Here is a 24133-nt window from a genome sequence, read left to right as displayed (position 1 = left end):
ATCTGTTGCGAAATCGTTAGTGGGACCCTGATTCAGATGAACATTTAGTACCACGGGAGTGAACATTCTAACAATAGCTAGCTACTGGTACGCTAGCTTACTACTGCGTGGGCGTTTACTATACTTAGTGTACTATTCACGAAAGCAAGTATTTGAACGTGTAGCTGGGTGTTTTTTCAGAATAAACGTGTTGCTATAGGTCTAGTTTCACTTTAGTTGCATCTCGTACGATTGTCTCCGATACGATTCCAACTGATCAGTGTTGTGTAAATTCTGTAATTCAGAGGATCAAACATTTGTGGAATGGTGTGAAGTAATCCTCAAATTCTTTGGTACATAAAGAAATACGTTCAACCTTTGCTGAGGGTACGGGTTAACTGCGTTAGCATTTCTCTCGTGCTGGTTTACTGTGTTGCAATATTACTGATGTCTGCAGTTACAGCTACATTTTCACTGCGGCTGAACCGTGCAGGTTGTAAGCGTGGGAAAACAGCTAAGGCCATCTGGAATGTCTTTTCTCAATCAGACGAGAACCAATAGTTGCGTTCATGTTTCGGACAAGCTTTCGATTGCCTTTACAGTCAGCTCGAGTACGTAGATCACATTTGACTTACTCTTTTCAAAGAACTGTACATAAACACTCGCCTTTTTTACAACTTTTTCAGCAGTGTTTTTGAGGAAATATTTCAAAACATAAAACATCATACAGTAACAATAATTTTAATGTCAGATAATACAAATATATTCCAACCCATATCTGGTTGTTGGTATCCAGTGGTTATTCAGGAACAAGAGTCTAGTAGCATATTTTGGTTAAACAAACTAAATGTACACATTTGTAAGCTTCATGTGAAGCACATTACAAAATATAAACAAACTATGGCACTATGGGTAATGTTTTCCAGTAAGCGTTGACAGTTATGTCATTTGTAACAACACTCTAGCCACTAATATCATTTTTCTGTCAGTATATTCCAGCATTTATCAATTTACTTTTGTTCAGGGAGTCAATGTGTAGTTCAGTTGGTCAATATTTTGATCTTGTCCATTTTTTTAACATTTGAAATACTCTTGCCTTAGGTAGTAAGTGATCAGAGAGTTTGAATGTTATAATCAATGTGAGGTGTGGGTGTGATACATCTATAACCTCAGCATTTATACAAATCTTGACCTGGAATTTGTCTATTCTAAAGAGCATGTTGAGTGATACATAAATAGGATAATTAAATTGTTATCTTATACAATTGTCCAACGAAGGTGAATCCGTACAAGACGAGGCATTATTAAAGGCCCTGACAGACATAAGCTGGTCTTGATGCTGATGCTGGCTAGCGTATTGTCTGGCAGCCCTTCTCAATTTGTTCACTACTTGTTTTCCTTAAACAAGAGATCCAAAGGAAGGTGTACGAAGCAATTTGGGAGTCACTATGCAGAGAGGATATTTTTCAGCGGGCGTCGTTGAGTTTCCGAGCAGTGGTCAGAATCTCCATCGCTCCTTGGCTGAGCAGGAGATCAGCCAGGGCCACCCCCAGTTTCTCAGCTGCTACCTGGGAAAACTGAGGCACGTTCAGGGCTGTCACCCCAACATGCTGGAAGTCGGCGGACTCCTCTGCCTGTGTAAAGGAAATGTTAGGACCGCCAATGAGATATACCATATTCACATTGTAGGAAAACAATTAAAACAAGCCTGGAAACCATATGCTCACCACAATGGTCAAACTGAGCATATTCGTTTGGATTATTATTCCCAGGCTTATCACAAATATGACAATCTTACAGTACAAACAATTGCTTTCTATGGATGAATAGTACTTTCTAAATGTACCTTTTGAATGCGGCTGGAGTGGCATGCAATCGTTTGGAGACAGAAATCGATCAACATTTTCTAAACTTGTCAGTAGCGAGTCACAAATATATCTTCGCAGTGCTTTTTATTTGACAGCTGCATTATGTATTTGTGACTTGCTGTACGTACGTACGTACCTACCTACCTACCTACCTACCTACCTACCTACCTACCTACCTACCTACATACATACATACATACATACATACATGTTAAAATCCCCCCAAAATAATTAATAGTTAACAAAAACAAAGAATGATTAGCAAATAAATGTAAGACTTTTTTTCCCAAACATGTTTTTGTGAATGTCATAACATTTGGCACCTGCATTTTACAGATTTGTGGTTTGCATTACATTTGTGAGCGGCCTTACATATTTGAGTTACTCCACATATTTGTCACAGTCCGATGCATATTTGTGTCTGGCGTTGGATATGTGAGTCATGTTTTAAAGATCAGATTAATACAGAATCCAGATTAGGACCTTCTTAGTTCTGGTTATGCTTAGTCTCCAGAACCCTATGGTTCCACCTGTACCGTGCAGTGGAAAAGCTCCCAAAGCGAGTAGAGGCAAGGCGAGTAGAGTTGAGACAATACCTTGCAGTGGAAAAGCGCCATATGTGTAAAATGTGCTTTCAGAATGACAGCACATAATTACTTGTATAAATAGAGTGTTGGGTAATGATTTATGTTACATTTGATGGAGGACAAATGTCAGTCAATGTCTAGGTCAGTGTAAGGGACCACCACGTTTAACCAATACACTCACCTAAAGGATTATTAGGAACACCATACTAATACTGTGTTTGACCCCCTTTTGGCTTCAGAACTGCCTTAATTCTACATGGCAATGATTCAACAAGGTGCTGAAAGCATTCTTTAGAAATGTTGGCCCATATTGATAGGATAGCATCTTGCAGTTGATGGAGATTTGTGGGATGCACATCCAGGGAACGAAGCTCACGTTCCACCACATCCCAAAGATGCTCTATTGGGTTGAGATCTGGTGACTGTGGGGGCCATTTCAGTACAGTTAACTTATTGTCATGTTCAAGAAACCAATTTGAAATGATTCAAGCTTTGTGACATGGTGCATTATCCTGCTGGAAGTAGCCATCAGAGGATGGGTACATGGTGGTCATAAAGGGATGGACATGGTCAGAAACAATGCTCAGGTAGGCCGTGGCATTTAAACAAAGCCCAATTGGCACGAAGGGGCCTAAAGTGTGCCAAGAAAACATCCCCCACACCATTACACCACCACCAGCAGCCTGCACAGTGGTAACAAGGCATGATGGATCCATGTTCTCATTCTGTTTACGCCAAATTCTGACTCTACCATCTGAATGTCTCAACAGAAATTGAGACTCATCAGACCAGGCAACATTCTTCCAGTCTTCAACTGTCCAATTTTGGTGAGCTCATGCAAATTGTAGCCTCTTTTTCCGGCCCATTCTCCTCTGACCTCTAGCATCAACAAGGCATTTTCGCCCACAGGACTGCCGCATACTGGATGTTTTTCCCTTTTCACACCATTCTTTGTAAACCCTAGAAATGGTTGTGCGTGAAAATCCCAGTAACTGAGCAGATTGTGAAATACTCAGACCGGCCTGTCTGGCATCAACAACCATGCTTAAATCAACTTTCTTTCCCATTCTGACATTCAGTTTGGAGTTCAGGAGATTGTCTTGACCAGGACCACACCCCTTAATGCATTGAAGCAACTGCCATGTGATTGGTTGATTAGATAATTGCATTAATGAGAAATTGAACAGGTGTTCCTAACAATCCTTTAGGTGAGTGTAGAATGAGTTTGTTTGTTTGGAACTGCTTCTACATTGTATGTTAAGATGTTCAATAGTATCAGAAAATAAGTGTGCAATAGGTGTGAAATATAGTATACTTGTGTCTTCAAAGCATTTAGGCATAAAGAGAACTTATAATTTTTTTAATCAGGGGTGTCCCTGATTAAAATAGACAGAAAAACAGACAGACAATTTGCACAGAAGGTATAGCATATATATATTTGATTGTACATTTTAGATGTTACAGTATCTTTTCAATTGGGAATCAAGACAATTTTCACTCAAAATAGGCGAACAGCAATCATCTGATCTCTTTTTCCGATTGTGAGAACCGATCACTGATGTACAATGTGTGCCAAAATTATTAATAAAAACTGAAGGTTGAAGGTCTTATTAGATGCTAAATTAGTTGAGTATAGGCTATTCATTCAATTCCAAAGCAATCTGGGTGGGTAAAAGATGCATCCTAGGCACTATGTTCATCGGCCGCTATAAGAGCTATATAAGCTGCAGCTGTAGAATCAGTGCACCACAGTTTACGTTTACTATGGATGCATATATCTATCAAAGGCAAATAAAAATGTCCCGGTATAAAGAGCACATTTTAAACGGACTGACATTCTGCTGTTTTAAATAAAGGTAGGCTAACCATACCATATCACGACTGAGATTTAATGGGTGTGAGGCAACCCATGGCAGCCAATCAGAGGGGCTGAAAAAAATGATTGCAAGCTGAATAAAATATTAATTTAGTTGTTGATTTTCTTAAATATTATTTAGTAAGAGAATACTTATGTTGACACAGATGTGATGATTGGGATCCCATAATGCATTTTTATGATTGACTGTGACCATCAGGGTGTCAATGTCACGTCAGACTGTGGGCTCGTTTTCTTCCTATTTCTTTTAGGAGGGATATCGATTAATCCTGTTAGCAGTAGTAAGATTTTAGGGGGGGCTCCCACTAATGAATGTGCAAGCTAAGCTCTGCCCCTGACTGACTGGTAGGCTACCTGAGCGAAACCAATACTTTTACTGCCCTCAAAAAAGCTGATCAGGGCATTCCTGGTCTCTTGTATTTCTCTATTGTGATGAACCTTTCAAAGTTTATCTTGGGAGCGTTTTGTATTGATTTAAGTGATCAAAGAGCAGAAGTTGGTCTCTTGGCATATATTAAACATTTAAATCCACATTTAAATCAAAAGCATTATAGACATTTTTTTTTTCAAGAGCGTTCAAAATAAAAATGTGCTCTTTTTGCATGCAATGAGAGTCCCTGACCTGGTTGCCTGGTGTGATGCTGGCTTCCATTGTGTCCTTTAAGCAGTCGGTTCCATCCAGGCTGTACACAGCACCAGTTAGCGAGAGCTGAAAGAACACCGTGAGGAGCATTAAACTTGCCACCACACCCAATAACATCAGAATATTTTGCCCAAACACACTCCAACAGTAGATTATTACTCGTTATTTAACACAGGCCGTTAAAAGGGACTGAATAAAAGCAATGCAGTAAAACAAACTGCTTGGATGTTATTCTACAGGCTTTAGATCGCCTGGTTTCTTCACATATTCCCGAATCCGTTTCAGGAAAATTCCTTACCACTGAATCCTTCACTTCTGTGTGCACAGCGACTGGGACACTGCAGCCTCCCTCCTGGGAAAAGGAAGGACCGTAAGTGTCGGAGTGACAGACCAGACTATGTTCAGAATAGCAGGGCTTTGTGATTCTGACCCACCAAATGATTGTGTACGGTTGCGGTGATTAAGTATGGGTTCCATGCACTTCAAGTAGTAGCAGCATTTTAACTGCAACTTTGTGAAGCTGCCAGCTGGTGTTCTGTTTATGTTTTGTACAACTTTGAGTGGGTGGGGATTCAGCGTTAACTTGCCAGGCGTCTCAGGAAGGCTCTTTCAGCGATGCAGCGCAGCACTGTCTCAGGGTGGTGCAGGTTGGACACCATCTCTAGGATGTCGCTGTCCCGTGCTCGTACTTCAACGGCCAGAGCGCCCTGTGCCATGAGGAGCATTCACTAGAAGTCATTATTTAATTACACAGACATGTCATTAAATATTAAGGAATTGTGTGTTCTGTCTATCGAGAGGTTGTGTCCAACAATGAATATACACCAGCCTGCAGGATGGATGTGAGGCTGTAACGGTTGTAACGGTTGTCAGCCCAGGTGCTTCCTCTGAATGTCAACAACGAACATCAACAAAAAAAAAAAAAAAAAAACATGTACCCACCTGGCCAACAGCATACATGCAGTCTTCAGGGTTGAGAACCTGTGGAGAACAGATAAAATTATAGGTTTACAATAAGTGTTATGGGCTGGGGTTCGGTTTAAGGATAGCGTGAGGTTTAGGGCTAGGGTTAAGGATAGCGTGAGGTTTAGGGCTAGGGTTAAGGATAGCGTGAGGTTTTGGGCTAGGGTTAAGGATAGCGTGAGGTTTAGGGCTAGGGTTAAGGATAGCATGAGGTTTAGGGCTAGGGTTAAGGATAGCATGAGGTTTAGGGCTAGGGTTAAGGATAGCGTGAGGTTTAGGGCTAGGGTTAAGGATAGCGTGAGGTTTAGGGCTAGGGTTAAGGATAGCGTGAGGTTTAGGGCTAGGGTTAAGGATAGCGTGAGGTTTAGGGCTAGGGTTAAGGATAGCGTGAGGTTTAGGGCTAGGGTTAAGGATAGCGTGAGGTTTAGGGCTAGGGTTAAGGATAGCATGAGGTTTAGGGCTAGGGTTAAGGATAGCGTGAGGTTTAGGGCTAGGGTTAAGGATAGAATGAGGTTTAGGGCTAGGGTTAAGGATAGCATGAGGTTTAGGGCTAGGGTTAAGGATAGCATGAGGTTTAGGGCTAGGGTTAAGGATAGCATGAGGTTTAGGGCTAGGGTTAAGGATAGCATGAGGTTTAGGGCTAGGGTTAAGGATAGCGTGAGGTTTAGGGCTAGGGTTAAGGATAGCATGAGGTTTAGGGCTAGGGTTTAGTACACAGTCTATTGAAAGTAAATGCCTTCTAAAGTTAAGGTTGGGGTAAGGTTTAGAAAAACTGTTATATTAAAGGTTATGGACAGTGTTAGGATGAGGTGTACGGTTAGGGTTGGTGTTACTAGAGAGTCAGTTGAAGTAAAGTATTACTGATAGTCTGTAGATCGTCAATCGGTAGATGCTTTACAGAATATGCAAATAAAGGGTAACCCAATATTTTTCTCAACCTTGTTAGCTCATGGATCAGAACCAGCTACCTTTACGAGTCTGATGCTATTGACCGCTACGTTACATTTCTACAGCAACTACTGTGGCTAAGAACAAATATACATGTCTAATGACAAATGTAATAAAACAGAATGATATAAAATGTATTTCTCTAGTTATTTTCTTTATAGGCTTTTGCTCAGTAACATTACTGTGTCTTGCCTCAAGGACCTGGCATGCTAGTCACACTTGAAGTGTTCGGGTGGCTGGTTAGACTGTACCTGGCTGATTCGTGTCTCCCAGCCCATCCTCTTCAACCCTGCTGCGGCCAGGATGATGGCAGAGTAGTCTTCCTTCTCATCCAGCTTCTTCAGACGAGTGTTGAGGTTCCCCCGCTGCAATGCAAAGGTTAAGGACTAATGCATAGAGTAGTGACAGGCATGTGAACTGAAAATATTGGGAAGCCACGAACAGCTAGTAAAGCATCATTCCCCATTACAAAAGGATACAATGTCTTTAAACTCGAGATGAGAAAACCTCTTTTTCAGCTGTGCAGCCCGGCGCAGAGAGCTAGTTCCAATCACACTGCAAGAGCAGAACAAACGTCAGTGGAGTTCTCATCCTTCAGAGAATTCTCTTAAGCATCAAACATCTATAGCTGGACAGTAATTTGAACATTAAGCATTGTAACAGTCAGTTATTCAAATGATTTAGTGGCGAAATAGGTAAGGTCTTTGCAGATTATATTTTGCAACTGCTCCACATCCTAATATTATGGTTTGAAGGCATAATGTGTGCCTGGATGCACCACGTCTTCTGCAGGACCCTTCAAATTGGCCTCTTTATTCACTGCTCTCCTTTGGCACACAGACCTGCCATCTGGCAAAGAGTCCAAGGTCAGTCCACTGTTCTTTGGATGTAGCACCACAGCATCATAGGGGCTTTCACGCCTTGGGGGAATAAATTGGAAAAGGACGAGAAAACATATAGACAGATAACCTTAGTATTCAAAACGAGACTTGTTTTGTTGAAAAGACATTGGTCCAAATGAATGTAGAAGCCCCCAAAAAACGAAAATTCATGGGTCAATTTATTGTATTAACATTGAAAGACATCAGCTTCCTGTTCTGCCATGTTGTACTGCTCATATCACAACTCATTCACGGCTCGGTTCTCTATAAAAATGCAGCGTGGATTAAAATGGACAGAGCTGATGCTGAATTGAGTACAAACTGTACTCACTGAAGCACTGCTCCTATAGTGAAGCCATCAGGCAGAGTTGTAGGGAGATCTTTGAGTGAATGCACTACCAGGTCCACCCTGTTCGGACAGAGAAGTTGGTTATAAAGTGGTCGCAAACTCCACATTTTGTTTTGCATTAGTAGCACAGGTTTGTCATTTAAAACATGTAACACAATTTTACCAAATGCTTAGTTACTTTTGTAAAGACTTCTAACTTTTAGTGCACTAATATACTCTGTGTGTACCCAGTCAAAACTCTTCTCTGTCCTTGCACCCCTGTTAAAAAGAGAATGGTGGAACCACCTTCCCCTAAAGGCAAGGATAGCAGAGTCTATGCCTAGTTTCAGAAAACCATGCTATGTTTATTATTTGTGTTGCCTTCCTTCTAGTATGCAGTTTGCTGAGAGCCACCTAAATGAGTAGGATACACTTAAGGGCTACATGACTAGTTGTGTGGTGGTTCCACATAGCTTTCTTAAAATGTGCGCATTAAATGCAAGTCGTTCTGGATTTGAGTCTAAATGACTCAAATGTAAAGATTTAAATGTATGACATTGTTAAGTTTGAGAAAACCAACAGAGGGCGCTGTTTTTTAGACTTGTTAGTTTTCACCAGGAGTGTCATTCAAATCCTTGCTATGGATCAAGTCACTCTGTACAAACTTACTCATTTCTCTCCAGAGCATTCTCCAGCTCTTTTGTGAAAAGACTTTTCTCACCAATCTGAAACAACCAAAGGACACATTCTGACACTGAAATAGACACAAGACACACTGCCATACAGTAATAGCTCCATTACCCATTTAATGGCATTCACAAATAAACATTAAGCATTATTTAATATAAACTAACCTTGGATAATGCAGTGTCCAAGATTTTATCACCAATGGTGGACATTGGAACTGGAATGAATGAAAATGTAGTACATTACTATCATGACTATTTGTAGTGATCTCATCAATTCCATTTCAGCAAATTCCCCTTAAAGACTGTCAGAGCAACAAAGACTGAAGACAGTGAACTGTCTGTCAGTACAGCTGTATGCTTTACACCATCCTCATGCAAGCACAATCTTCTATTTGTTCAGAGACTGAAAGGCAGACAGACAGAGGGGAGAAAGACAGAGTCAGGGTGTGAAAAAGAAAAAGGCGGAAGAGAAAGAGAAAGAGGGAGAAAGCAGGAGTGAAAGAGCGTGAGAAAGGAAGCACAATGAGCATTCTTATACAGCATATTTCTGTATCTCACCTATTCCCAGATTTACATCTGGATAAAGATTCTTCAGTTTTTCTGCTACATAGTCAGTCTGGATGCGAGCCAACTGAAATAAAGTAAAAAGAATAGAGGAGAACATTTTAAGGGACAATGTCCAAGATGCAGCTGATCCCCCGCCTGCCTTGATAAAGGCTATGATTTCAAGTTAGTAACTGTAAGTCATTTTACATATGTCTGCTGAAAGACTAAAATGTAAATGTTAACAGTTCATGCATTGTCATGTGTTACATATTATGTATGATATCTGTCACACGTTGCCTCAGAAATGTCTGTTTGCCTATCACGATGATCAGTGAGAGCTCTTATCACACTACTACACATGGACCCACCCATTTCAAGTTGGACTTTCCTCCCCATTTTCAACTGAAAAAACTGTCTAGGTTAAAAACACCCCACAAGGTAACAAAGCTGTATGATGTGAAAACTCCTACAACGGGAGCATCTCCACATAAGCTGTGTCTAAAGAAGCTTTTCACTTAGTGAGTTAATTTATTTACCTGGCTTTTCCTGGTCCCCATCCGAATGACCCGACTCACTGTCCCATTTACATCCTGTTAAAAAGAGAATGCATATTAATCAGCTTCCTTGTGTGCAATTTTCCTTGTGACTACAACTTGTTAGACAAGTCCCCGGTTAAACCATAAACACTTACTCGAACACACTTATAAGGTCCTTCCTCCATTCTATTGGTTGACTTAAAAGGTGGATATTTGTGGTAAGGCTGAAGGAAGGCTATAGATCTTCCTCAGAATGTCTGTGAGGAGTATGTGAAGACCAATGAGATTTTCCTTTGACCTGTCGATTCTTGTAGTGTCTTGGTCTCCACCCTCAATCTCCTTGTATATACGTATACATTAAGAATGCCGATTCATTGTGTCAATCGTTGGGTGTGCGTATGTTTGTACACAATTTACATTCGATGTATGACGGGAAGAATCAAGAGTCTGCCCTTTTCACATTCTCCACTCTCATCGTGAATTTAACGACTTCCGAAGAATACCATCGTAATGCATTTAAGATCATATAAACGACAGTTTAGTTGATGTAAGTTTAGTCACACCGCGCGTAGTGCAATAGGTCAGAAAATAGTAAATATTTCCTCTGAGTAGGCTACAACGAATTAATGGATTTCCGTATGAATGGATTTGCAGTGATGAACAGGTTCTCCAAGTCTCACTGAAACGAGTTACACTAGTGATTTGTCTAGCTACAAAAGACAGAAGTTAAATATCGGGATGGAATAATTGACCACTGCGGTAAATCCATGTATACCAATAAAATTAACAACTTTAAGACAAGTTATTAGGTGTAAATCTGATGCACAATTCAGGAGTTTGTTTTGAATGAATAAAAACAGGTAATAGAATGAATGAACATAATATTCCACCAATCAACGTTCAGTGAAGGGCAGTCTTAAAAACTAAACTCGTGCTCCGTACTTTGTCAGAGTCTTACCTGTACATTTTGCGCTTCCCCAGACATCTCCCTGCATACAGAAAGTTCCCAAAGGTTTTAGCAAAATGGTCTTCAAAATAATTCTAATATATATGCTAATATAATAACTAAATAGTAAAAAAAACGAATCGCAGGTTTCAGCGCACATGACCTGGGAAATGTCACTTCCGTAAGAGTTAAAAATGAGGCGGGGCATGGGCCTGGGATATTTTCGTGGCACGTTCAACGGAGACTGAAAATGCAGGCAGCGTTTTTCTTCTTCTTTTTCCGTAGGGTTTAACGGTGGTTGGCATCCAACGCTATTGGTGTATTACCGCCACCTACTGTAAAGGAGTATGGGCCAGCGTCAGGGAGGACCTAAACTCTCCCTGCCAACCCAGCTTCTCCAAGGAACACAAACAGACACCTAACCACTGCACCGAACACACCCTACCCAACATAGATTCCAAATTCAACACTCTGCCCTTAAACCCTGTTGCAACCTCTCCCTCTCATAGAGTCTGCACTGCATCAGGACGTGATCCACCGTCTCCACTCCCCCACAGTAGTCACACAACCCAGTTGGATGCTTCCCTATCATGTGTAGCGTGCCGTACAATCCACAGTGCCCCACCCTCAATCTAGTCACTATCCCTTCCTCCGTCCTACTCCTTACTGCCCTCCTTCCATCCCCAATCTCACCCTGTATCTGGAACAAGTGCCTTCCTTTGCCTCCTTAGCCTCTACCCTGTTCAAGGGCACCACCACGTCCACCACCCCCCTCTCCAGGGCCTGTTTTGCCAATTTATCAGCTGTTTCGTTCCCATCCACCCCAGCATGAGATGGAACCCACATGAATGAGACCTGCACCCCATCCCTTCTTACTCTATCCTGTGCTTCCAACACCCTATTTAAAATGTCCTGCCACCTAGTGGATTTGAAGACTGCAAACCAATCAACACCTCAGATGAATCAGAGCAAATAACCACCTTTTCCGGCTTAGTGTCCTCCACCCACCTCAAGGCATACTGCACCGCCAGAAGCTCAGCCGAGTAAACTGCAAAGTGATCTGTAACCCTTTTAGTAGACACTCACACCCACTCCCCTAACTACAAAAGCTGCCCCCTAGCCAAACCGTCCTTGGGTCCTTTGAACAATCCGTGAACACCACTACACACTCCGGGTACCCACCCTCCAGGCGCATCTTAACCACCTCTTAACCATCATGCACAATATCTCCAATATTCCCAGATCCACCACTGGAGACAAAAGTAACCAAGGAGGCCTCAATGACAAATCCACTGTAGGACTAAACTCCCTCCCTACAAAACCTACCTCTCTGGCCACCCACACAAAGCTCATGATATCCCTCTCACTGTGTTTCCAGCAACCCAACAACACCTCTTTTGTAGGGTTTGACCCCCCATATCCCTGCAAATTAAGCCAGTAATTAATCAACATTTGCCTTCTCCTCAAATGTAATGGCATCTCCCCCATCTCCACCTGTAGCACTGAAACCAGAGGTATTCGAAATGCCCTGCAAACTCGAAGCCCCTGTGCCTGGGCAGCGTTTTTCAACCTGTCAGTCTGAACAAGAGATCCTACATCATTTTCATACAGATAGCATGTAATAAGTGTATAGCTATTACATCATCTATCATACGCTTTGCATGGGACTGCTTTTTTTCCCTGCAATTACTAATACTACATTTAACATTAACAACATTGTAGTGTATTTGTTAAATACATAATGCTGTCTATTATAATAATGGCCACATCAAAGTAATAATATACTTTATAATAGAATTTTTAATGATGGATTGCAGTGCAAGCTAGTCTGTGTCATTAAGAATCAATACTCTATTGAATGAATAATGATGATGGTGTGTCTTCCACATATTCATTTTTTTGTTTCTGCCCTTTCACCTTGCTGACGAGCCTTTTCCGGTGGAGACGTGGCTAGATGTCCTTCCATATTGAACCTGTATACAGACGCAACTTTCATTCCGTAAATTGTGCATTGTAGACAGTAAATACGTGGTAATATATTACGGAAGCGGCTCGGCAAATATTTTTTATCGCATAAGGGATAACACTAACAAAATGGTGAGTTATGAAATGTTTTGAAATGTAAGTACAGTAATTACCAGCTTGTGTCGAAAACTAGCTCACGTAAGCTAACTGGTTAGCATGCTAATCGTTAATGTTGCTATGTCTTGTTCCGGTTTTTCGATTTGAACATTGACAGGGTCCCCTAGCTAAACAGTTACTTAACAAATCAACGCAGTTCGACCGTTAACATGTAATTTAAGCTATATATCTACTAAAATCTGTCTTAGACAGCTGTCACACATCAGTAAATGCCAGCTCAGCTGGCTAGGTAGCCTCGGTGTCTGTATTGACGTATTAGCGGGCCTACAGACTCAAGAAACCTACTATAAATGTTACTCTTGTTGGCTGTCCGATAGATAACGTTACCGCACTAGTTATTGCACTAGGGTTAGTTGACAGTTTGCAACAGCTCATCTACGTACGCTAGCTAGTTGTCATTGCCCTGATATAACATTGAGGATGATAGGCTGTACTTATTAGTTACTGTACAATCATGCTTGCTTAGTTATTTAGCATGCTAACTATCGGTACATCGCTCCACTGCATTGACGTCAAAATACCAGTGTCAACTCGAAAACCAATAAACTTGCGTTAGTAACTAGTTGTTCACATTGTATTAATATAAATTGTCGCGTAAGAATCAAATTAGTCACACAATTGCCAGCAAACTCGTATGTTATTCACCTGTTATTAATGTGGGCCTAATGAGAATAGAATACATGGACAAAGAAGCTTAGAAGCCTTGGCAAACGTTATTATTTTTAGCAAACTACTGGTTATTTTAATAGTTGGTTGTTGTAAACGATATTAGCTACATTTTCACAAAACAATCAAACAGACCGTCCCTGGAAATACGTTAGGTCAGCAAAACATTTAGGCTGCACCCGAATTTCTTATTAACCACTAGCCCACGTCTGAAAAGCAAGCAATACGGCCCCATCTGTGTACTTACACTCTGATAGGTTAGGTCAGGACCGATATGTAGCGTTGCTAGGGGCTTGAAACGTGTTAGGAAGGTGATTTTGAACTGACATGGTGTTAAGGACACTTTTTGTGGTCAAACAGTTATAGATTAAAATATCTTCATATTTTGAAATGGTTAAAGAATGGTTGAATAGGCTTAGTGAATAGTTTGATTACATTAAAAACGATTACAGCCTCAGAAAATAAATTGAGATTAGAGGGTTATCTATTTTAAAAAGCAGACCCTCTAAAGCCTCTGCTTGTCAGAGCAACCCTTAAAACTTAAGATGGGGTCAGAAACATTGCTGTGGTTCGTTGTTAATATTAGTGGTGGATTATCTCTGAAAAGATTTGTAAAATAAACCAAGTAACACATTACATGCTCAGATAACTGTAAATTAAAGGTTGAATGAACACTAGTGTTCTTTCTCTGAGGACCTAAGAAACAGCTGCTTTTGTATTACATAACCAGGATCTTTTAGCCCCTTTTAGTTTAACTGGGTGGGATGGGATTTTTCTAAAGTGCGAGTGTTACCATAGTTTCATGCATCATGTTTCTTGTTAGAAGTGACAACTGTAATAGTGGATTTCAAAAGCCTTCTGTAATATTAGTTGAAGGGTAATAATCTTCCCAGATGCTCCAGCCCCAATGTGCAGAATGTCAAGTGGGCTTGTGTGTAAAACCTGGACTTCAATAGCCAGTAAGAAAGTTGGTAGAAGTTCCTGGTGCGGTAACAATTTGGTTCTGTCTGCTTAGTTTACTAACCAATCATATCTAATAACATGTTCTCCACAATTGCTTTATTGTAATATGGGGCAGAAGTATCATGTGCAGCTGAGCAGCCTCAATACTGCACTGACTTGGGGCTGCAAGGGGTGGTTACTGCTTCATTAAAACTTGTGGCAATAATATAATGTTACTATGGGAGCTTGCTAGCTTATTGGAAGAGCATTGCCTTATTGTAACTGGCTACAAGATAGTTAGCTCCTCTTGTAATAGGATTATTAAGACATCCTTTGTAGCTCATTTTGTAAATGAATCGCGCTAGCAACGTCACGGTTGTGGGTTGGGGTGTTGCGATATACCGTTATTGATGATAACCGTGATATTTAAAAAATGAAATATTGATATGTTAATAATACACATGATAATATCATATTCACTAGACAAACTAAAGTTGTATTTTTCCAAAAAACCCTCTCTGTTTTTTGATACCTTATTCATGTCACTGATAGACTAACGATGCATGTGCTTAAGGAGACTGGACCTATGCACAGGCATTGAAATCAACTCGTTAGCCCCACTGGAACACACGTGGGAAATCCGCGAAGATGCGCCATTTTAGTAGCGTATTCACATGGACAAAAGGATGTCGTCTTTTTCCAAAAACTATTTTGGTTTTTCAATACCTTATGCATGTCACCTATAGACAAATTATTTGTGTGCTTAAACAAGGAGACTGGACCTAAGCACTGGCATTGAAATCAACTTGTTAGCCCCACTAGAACCCCCGGGAGAGATCCACAAAGATGTGCCATGTTTGTAACCTATTTACATAGAAAAAAGGATATTTTTCCCAAAACTCCTCTTGGTTTTCCATAGCTTATTCACGGACAAACGATGCATGTGCTTAAATTACGAGTCTGGACCTATAAACTAGCATTTGAATTAACTCCTTTTCGTAGCCTTTTTTTTTTTCTTCCCAAAACTCCTCTCAGTGTTAGGCTTGTGGATCTTTTGTTTTGTTTAGCAGTTCATATGTTTGCCTTTTCACTATCCATTAAGTGTAATTGTTCTTTTTTTATGCTTATTTTTTTATTTGTAGAGTTATGGTTACAGACTCTCCACCTCCATACACTCATTTCGAGTGTAATTCATTTGCCAAAACAAGAAAGAAAAAACACATTAAACGAAGTTGGAGATTAATTTGAATGATATAACATTTCTATAGATACCACGATAATATCATTACCGTGAATTATTTTGGCCACGATAATCTTGCAGTGAAAATATGATATCGTGACAGTCCTAGTTGTGGTTTAAAATATGACAGTATGAACATTCCGTTCCTCTGGAAAAGTGTCTGGTTAATAATTTAAATGTGAGAATATAGTGTCTGTTTTAGGCTAGAAAAGATGTGAAAGTGTTTGTCTGTGTCCTCAAATGGCAGAAATGTCCCTCCATTTTTAGTGAAGATGACAAATACTTTACTGAGTAGTCTGTCATTCCCATAAAATAATTGTCATTCTCACTTAGGCAAATGTAAGTGTTGTTGTTGTTAAACTCATTTGTGCTGTGCTTATTAGCCTGGGACTAGGTTAGTTGAAGGGGAATACTGCTGAAACATTGCCTTTACGCCTAGGATTGATCACCCATTTCTGTTCTGTAACGTTTGGTCTCTTCCTGTTTGGTCCCAGGTGCTGTTGGCAGCGGCGGTGTGCACCAAGGCGGGCAAGGCCATCGTTTCGCGGCAGTTTGTGGAGATGACGCGGACGCGCGTTGAGGGTCTGTTGGCTGCTTTCCCCAAGCTGATGAACACGGGCAAGCAGCACACGTTCGTAGAGACAGAGAGTGTGCGCTACGTCTACCAGCCCCTGGAGAAGCTCTACATGGTGCTCGTCACCACCAAGAACAGCAACATCCTGGAAGACCTGGAGACTCTACGGCTCTTCTCACGTGTTGTATGACACATTTCTGAATACCACCACACAAACACAACTATCCTTAGTCACCAGCCAACAGACAAACATGCTCTCAGACACACCACACTATGTAAACAAAGTTCTAAGTTAAGCATAAACTTTTCTTCTTTTAAATTTGTCTAATCATAGCGTCTTCTTTTTTTTTTTTTTCAAGACTAAAGTATCCTTAAGATTTTGTCTTCAACTTTTGCCACTTTAATGTGCTACTGAGTAGAATAAGTATAAACAATGCTTGCACACAGACACACGAGGCACTCAAATTTCAAGTTATTTAAAAATGATTCTGCAAGGTAGCACTTACATCTTTTATAGTGTACAACAATTGTGTAAAAACTGTTTCTCACTCCTTACTTTATATAAAGTACCAGTCAAACATTTGTACACCTACTCATTCAAGGGTAGTTCTTTATTTTAACTTTTTTCCTAATTGTAGAATAATTGTGAAGACATCAAAACGATGAAATAACACATGGAATCATGTAGTAACCAAAAAAGCGTTAAGCAGAATCATTGCAGATTCTTTAAACTGGCCACCCTGTGCACGTTCTTTGCATTCTTTCAACCAGCTTCATAAGGTAGTCACATGGAATGCATTTCAATTAACAGGTGTGTCTTATTCAAAGTTTATTTGTGTAATGTATTTTCTTAATGCATTTGAGCCAGTCATTTGTGTTGTGACAAGGTGTGGTTGGTGTACAGAAGACCATCATTATATCTGTACTGTAGTAGTCCATATTATAGCAAGAACATAAAGAAAATAAATTACATTATTACTTTAAAACATGATGGTCAGTCAATCCAGAAAAAACCATGAAGCACTATGATGAAACTGGCTATCATGAGGACCACCCCAGGAAAGGAAGACCCAGAGTTCCCTCTGCTGCAAAGAATAAGTTCATTAGAGTTACCAGCCCCAGAAATCAGGCCCCACCTCAGATTGCAGCCCCAATAAATGCTTCACTAAGTTCACATTTTACCAATTGTGTCTCTTTGAAGACACATTTCAACATGAACTGTTCTGAACAGTCTTTGGGAAAAAGGCCATTATGGTCCAATTGCTGCAAAGAAACCGCTACTGAAGAATACCAATAAGACAAGACTTGCTTGGTCCAAGTAAGATGACAAATGGACACTTGACCAATGACAATCTGTAATTTGAGTCCTATTTGAGACTAATGAAAACAAGGACATATTTAAGTGACCTTGTACTTTTGAATGGTAGATTGTGCATTGTTTCTTGTACAGTATATCCCAAAATGCAGGTTAGTTTAAATGTTTGTAAACTAAGTAAATATAAACAAACAGTATATAGTCCATGAACAAAATTCTAATTTTGAAGTCAGGTGCATAGCTCTGTCTGGAACGGGGACATCACTTTGGTGCTGTTTCAACCAAAAATACCCCCCCTCTCATCTTTAACTGGAGTTGAGCTCTGGAGGAAAGTGACCATAATCTCTTTGTGTCTCAGATCCCAGAGTACTGTCGTGTGCTGGAGGAAGGGGAGATCTCTGACCACTGTTTCGACCTGATCTTTGCCTTTGATGAGATTGTGGCGCTAGGCTACAGGGAGAATGTCAACCTGGCCCAGATCAGAACCTTCACTGAGATGGACTCTCACGAGGAGAAGGTGTTCCGCGCTGTCCGAGAGGTGAGCGTATAACTGAGAACCCATTGTCAGCCGGGTAGGGTGAACTGCCCTGTTTTGGGACTGTACAACCGCATTTTCCCCATTCAGGCTGTGATTCAATGTAGCTTGTTACTTTATCGCTGTTGATTCCTAATGAAATGAACCAGAGCGTCGGAAGGTTATCATCTTTAGGGTACTACAGGAGAATGTCTGAATTTGACTAGACAAAAGGTTTCCAAATCTCATTCAGCCTTCCCCTCTCTTTCTCAGACTCAGGAGCGGGAGGCTAAAGCTGAGATGAGGCGAAAGGCCAAAGAGCTGCAGCAGGCTAGGCGTGACGCAGACCGCTCTGGGAAGAAGTCTCCAGGGTTCTCCGGTGGGTTCGGAAGCATGTCCAGCAGCAGCAATGCCACCATCATCACTGACACCCTCATGGAGCCAGAGAAACCCAAAGCTTCGCCTGTCCCCGCTAGGTACCCTCATACATTTTAAACCCGGTGGTAACCGCACGGTCATAATGGACCCTGGTGTCGCTCGGAAATACCACAAGTGTGGAAGGGAATTGTCAGTGAAATGGATAGAAACATTTGGCCCTATTCCTCAAGTGTTGTGTATTCCTCCACAGGGCTAGTGGTCCCAGTAAGGCCCTGAAGCTGAGCGCCAGAGGGAAGGAGGTTGACGACTTTGTGGACAAGCTCAAGTCTGAGGGCCAAGTCATCATGCCTACCTCAGGAAAGAGGCCCACAGAAGCATCCAAATCCCTGCCTTCACCAATTAATACCGAGAGGTGGGCTAACTTCTACCTCACTAATTCTCAGATGATATATCCAGTGGTTAGTTTGATCAAATTGTTAGAATCTGCTCTTGGTTTTTTTGCTTCTAGTTGTTTTGCATTAGTATATCCCAGCCTTTTATTTTCTAAATGTTCATTATGTCAGCACAATTGTCATTGTCTTTGTAATAATCAATGCAATGGTCGTAATATGCTTGTGGGCAGAACTTGTCTAACCTCTGACTTCCCTCTAACTACCAGTGTGCATCTCCGCTGTGAGGAGAAGATCAGCCTGACCTGCGGGAGAGACGGAGGGCTGCAGAACATGGAGGTCCTGGGCATGATCACCCTCCGGGTGGCCGATGAAAAGAACGGACGCATCCGCCTCACCATCAACAATGGAGACAAGAAGGGTGTCCAGTTGCAGGTAGGTTCCAGACACAAACCTTTCATTGGACTGAGAGCACGGGCAAAGTTCACAACAGTTATACATGCCAACGTCAATTTGGCTGGTATTAATCAAGATAGTCGTTTTGGCTGTTGGTGTCATTTGCTTTGGGTGCTGCATTGCGCCATTGTTTTATGCTGTGGGAGTGTTTTTAATGATTTCACTCCTGCCCTGCTCCATCCAGACACATCCCAATGTGGATAAGAAGCTTTTCACCACAGATTCAGTGCTGGGCCTCAAGAACCCGGATAAGTCCTTCCCTCTGAACAATGATGTGGGTGTTCTCAAATGGAGGCTACAGACTACGGATGAGACCCTTATACCACTAACCAGTCAGTATTTTATACTGTCATTTATTTTATGTTTGGTTTATAACCAGGTTTTTATACCTCTTATATAAATAGTTATTCACAATTTCCCTTTCTGGAGTTCTGGGGCTGTATTCACAAAACATCCTAAGGCTGAAAGTAGCTCCTAACTTGCTGATTTAGGAGTAACTCTTCAAAGAGAATGGACGTGTCAGTTCTAACCTCAGGACTCCTACATTTTTGGTTTAAGAGTATTTCACAAAGGGTTTTAGCGCTAAAACCAGCTCCTAAGTCTGGGAAAAGTTTTGGGAAGTCAAGTGAACTCCTAAGACCAAGTCACAAACAATCCAAAAATGGCTGCATTTATTGATACTGAGCTTTTAAAAAGGTATCTCCTTAATCGCAAGGGTATTATGATCATAGTAGAGCTAGCCAGGGAGGTTGTCACTTCACCAACAAACAGAAACAACCCCATAACAATAACAACTGACATCAAGGTTTTGACAACTCAACGCTACTTGGCCACAGGGGAAATGCAGCTGTGCAGTATGCAGCTGTGCAGTATGCAGCTGTGCAGTATGCAGCACAGATGAACTATGTATATTCATCCATCTGTCAGTAGAATATTACATCTAACAATAAATGCCCTTCCCAGACCCCATATCCTGCAACCTAATCGGTTTGATTAGGGTTGGGTACTGAATGATTAGGTTTGGGTACTGAGCTCTGTACTTTCAAGGGTCCCAACCGAATTACGTCAGAACTACCGAGTACCAATTCACGTAAAATCAATTGGTGCCAAATTTCGGTACCTGAGAGTGCATCTGGGTGAGAGAGTAGAGAGAGAGAGAGAGAGCCAGACTATGAGAACGAGATTACCTCACCCCTGCAGCTTGTTCAATGTTCAACACCAACAGAGTCAGGGCAGTGGCAAGCTGAAAGCAGTCCGATGTGTGGTTACACTTCAAAACCTGATGCAGACAACGCTCGCTGTAATATTTGTGATGCGAAATGCAAAGCTGGCCATGGCAACACGTCTAACCTGAGGAAACACCTGGTCAAACACAATGTTTTGACCCAACCCTACTCATGTTATTCGCCAACTGCATAGAAACATGGCTAACTTCATGGCCATAGCTCAATCGCCCAGTGTAGTTAGTGGTGGGGGACACAATTGCATGAATTATTGCACCATCAAAAGATTAACACGCATTTCTTTACGAGCTGCCAGACATGTAAGAGACTGACAGTTAGCTGAACATATCATGACTAGTCAGTATATCATTCTTGGTTTCATGTTCTATCAGTGACACTTAGCCTACATTAAAATTTTAATATCTTTATTTCAATATGGCAACATGACACATTCTTCTACAGTATTGCTATGATGAATTCACTGACAGAGACCCCTCCCCTATCAGCCAATCACTGTGGGCATACAGTAGTAAGCTTGTTCATGGAACACGACATAATCCACAGCAACAAGGTCAACCCCGCCCTTTCTTTTAGCTTAAGACTTCTCCCCGTTCCTTAGTTAAAGTTGCTGTCAGCAGCTTTGGGAATATATTTTAAAAGGAAACTCTTAGCTATGAACTTGTAGTGCTGTTTAGGAGTCCTAGTGGTAAGATGTTTTTGTGAATACCGCCCCTGGAATTTGTGTTCCAAGCGTTCTCTTCCAAACATTGGAAATGTGGTGTTCTAATTATTTTAAACTCTGCCTTCTATGCCATTAAAATGTTCTGAAGATTCAGTTTTTTGTTCCTCTGCTTCTTTGCAGTAAACTGCTGGCCTTCTGAGAGTGCCACTGGCTGCGATGTCAATATTGAGTATGAGCTTCAGGAAGAAGCACTTGAACTGAACGATGTAGTGATCTCCATTCCTGTTCCGTAAGTAAACCAATCTGAAGCATCTAAACATTTAGGATCCTGTTTCCTGTTAAATCCTTCCTATTCTATACAGTGGCTGTTGCGGCCTGCCACTTGAGTTTAAAATACCTATTTATCTGTCATGGTAGGGCGGGTGTCGGCGCTCCTGTGATCGGTGACCTGGACGGAGAATACCGCCATGACAGCCGGCGGAATGTTCTGGAGTGGTGTTTACCTGTGGTGGATGTCAACAACAAGACAGGAAGTCTTGAGTTCAGCGTGGCAGGCCAGCCTAACGACTTCTTCCCGGTCAACGTTTCCTTTATCTCTAAAGGAAACTACTGTGACATAACGGTCAGCCTTTGATATTTTCAGTTACATTTCACCAGGAAGCTGGTTATAAATGTAATTTTTTTGTCAATTCTGAGTAGTGATGCACCAGTCGATTGTCTGGAATTGGATGATGTTTGCTTAAAATGCGATCAGCAAACGCCTATTAAAATAGATTGGTATTAGCTTCCGAAAAGCTGATTGTTGCACCTCAACTTCTGAGTGTTTTAATGAACTACACGTCAATGTATATTTGTTTTTTTAAAACAAGGCCAATAATGACTTACTCTCCCCTCCAGGTGGCCAAGGTTTGCCAGGTAGATGGGCAGGTTCCAGTGAGGTTCTCCTCCGAGACGTCGTTCCTGGTTGACAAATACGAAATACTGTAATTCCCCTGTGTACGGCACCGCCCACCGAAACCACGATGACAATATCCGTGGATTGACACGTTATGGAAAGAAACAACCCAACCCTAAACTGTAAAGGGATAAGTGGTTCGCTGCTAGCCTGTTCAGCACCACCAGTACCACCGACAGGACTCAAAACCCCTTTTTAAAAAAAAAGAAAAGCCCCCTTTCACACCATGGCTCTCCGGCTTTTGGTGTCTTTCTACCTTTTTACCAGAAATCTCATCGATGGATCATCATATAGCTGTATGTAAAAACCTGCTTGACGCACCCTCGAGAAGGATTGGTGAAGTCGAAGATCTTTACCCGGGGTAGGTTGGGTGGACCTGGGGTAGTGAAGGGCAGGTGTTGGGTCTGTGTGAATGATACTCTCTTTGGCCCAGTTTGTAGCCCATGAAATCCTTTGGTAACTTCCGGTAAAACACTACAACCACATTGTGCTCTGTCTCTGAGAACCACACTGTGATTGGTACCAAACGGAACCGCTAAAACCTTAACCAAGATGATTAAAACGACCGTTTATAGTTTAGCACACGTTCGAAAGATCAAAGGAAAAAATGTCTGTCTTTTTTTTGTCCCTGCGCAGTGAGCAGGCAAGTTAATATAATAAAGTCTAGTAGCCCCCTTTTTCAATGTAATATACTGATTAATCAAATGCCTTGAGGTTGTTCAATACAAATTTTTGTACCCACTCCGACGGACTCTAGTTATATGCACTATTTTCCATAGTTCATTTGAAGTCCTGTCTGCGAATTGGACTGTTCTATATGAAAGCCTGCATATCAAACGCAAGCAATGAAAGAACCATAAACCTCTAACGCTCCAAACATTCTAGGTACATACAGCATCAGGAATGCGCTTGAATTCAAAGCTGCTTACAGCACTCCCTGTGCTTATGTGGTATGCCATGTGTAGCCCCAGCGGAAATTGACCCCACAGTCCTGGTGCCGCTAACACAATGCTCTTACCAGCTATGCCATGCCGGAGAACCCTGTCCATCACCGGTACCCCACGGTCCACCCTCCAAACAGCCCCACTGCAACAAGCCCTCATGCTTATTTTGAATGAATGAATGCCAGGGCTTTTTTCTCTCATTTCACAGATTTCTCTATGAATGGCCATATTCACTTTGACTGTGCTCATGACATACAATTGAGAGAGGGTAAATGTTAAATAATATTTTGTCTGTTGGATTTATTTTGTTAGTTATTCTGAATAGTGTGGGATTCAGATTGTAGGTCGGTGGGGGAGATTGGAGTTAAATAAATGAATCAACTTTTGTAACCCTATAGAATAATGAACGTGGGTAATTAACATTCCAATGTAAACATGAAAAAGATTAAAGTGTATTATAAACCCTGAAAACGCCTATGTAGTTTATGATTTTTTGTAATGTGTGCTTTGGTACTGTCAGAGCCATTGATTTATTGCATATGTTTTATGGTGAAAGCATATATGAAATGTTTTTACAATCAAATGATTCTGTAGTTTCAGTAGTGCTAGATTTTGTTATAGTGACATCACAAAGTTTTACAATGATTTAATACGGAATGGATGTTCAGGTCACTGGTGGGATACAAGAGTGGAATTTAACATAATCTCTTGGTTTGTTCCAAATGTTGTTCTATTTTTGGTAATGCACTCAATGTGTCCAATACGGTTTAGTCATGTAGCAGACGTTGTGATCTGTCAGTCTAAACAGGCTGTGTTCTGTAGGGTTACAACACACTCAAAAGAATAGAAACATATGTCGTCATATTGGGAAAACACTGATAAAAGCTCCCGGTTTCACTTAATTTCAAACTGTTTTTGCCTTA

At 41.2% G+C, this 24133-nt stretch overlaps 2 protein-coding genes across 3 annotated transcripts; one reads left to right on the top strand and one right to left on the bottom strand.

Annotated features, from left to right (window-relative positions):
• Window positions 1-704: 704 nt before the first annotated feature.
• On the bottom strand, window positions 705-11006 carry hmbsa (hydroxymethylbilane synthase a). 2 transcript variants are annotated; one of them, XM_010870441.4, is made up of 14 exons: window positions 10803-11006; window positions 9845-9898; window positions 9321-9393; window positions 8928-8977; window positions 8743-8798; window positions 8077-8154; window positions 7707-7784; window positions 7344-7419; window positions 7116-7229; window positions 5896-5934; window positions 5541-5660; window positions 5252-5305; window positions 4933-5019; window positions 705-1613 (listed from the first exon to the last, which is right to left on the bottom strand). In XM_010870441.4, exons 1-14 carry the CDS (start codon window positions 10827-10829, stop codon window positions 1446-1448), a joined length of 1074 nt encoding a protein of 357 aa, XP_010868743.1. In that variant the 5' UTR covers window positions 10830-11006; the 3' UTR covers window positions 705-1445. The 2 variants fall into 2 exon arrangements, with proteins under 2 accessions (XP_010868743.1, XP_010868742.1); XM_010870440.5 differs by lacking the exon at window positions 10803-11006 and adding an exon at window positions 10000-10394.
• Window positions 11007-12712: 1706 nt separating this feature from the next.
• Window positions 12713-23681, top strand: arcn1a (archain 1a). Its single transcript, XM_010870438.3, has 10 exons — window positions 12713-12887; window positions 16275-16538; window positions 18028-18207; window positions 18457-18659; window positions 18812-18973; window positions 19220-19385; window positions 19591-19738; window positions 21492-21600; window positions 21729-21933; window positions 22209-23681. Exons 1-10 carry the CDS (start codon window positions 12885-12887, stop codon window positions 22296-22298), a joined length of 1530 nt encoding a protein of 509 aa, XP_010868740.2. The 5' UTR covers window positions 12713-12884; the 3' UTR covers window positions 22299-23681.
• Window positions 23682-24133: the final 452 nt, after the last annotated feature.

The sequence above is a fragment of the Esox lucius genome, chromosome 7 (assembly GCF_011004845.1).
Source record: "Esox lucius isolate fEsoLuc1 chromosome 7, fEsoLuc1.pri, whole genome shotgun sequence".
In the NCBI taxonomy this organism is placed as follows: domain Eukaryota; kingdom Metazoa; phylum Chordata; class Actinopteri; order Esociformes; family Esocidae; genus Esox; species Esox lucius.
The sequence above is the reverse complement of the archived record's forward strand: the minus strand, read 5'-3'. Positions and strand labels throughout refer to the sequence as shown.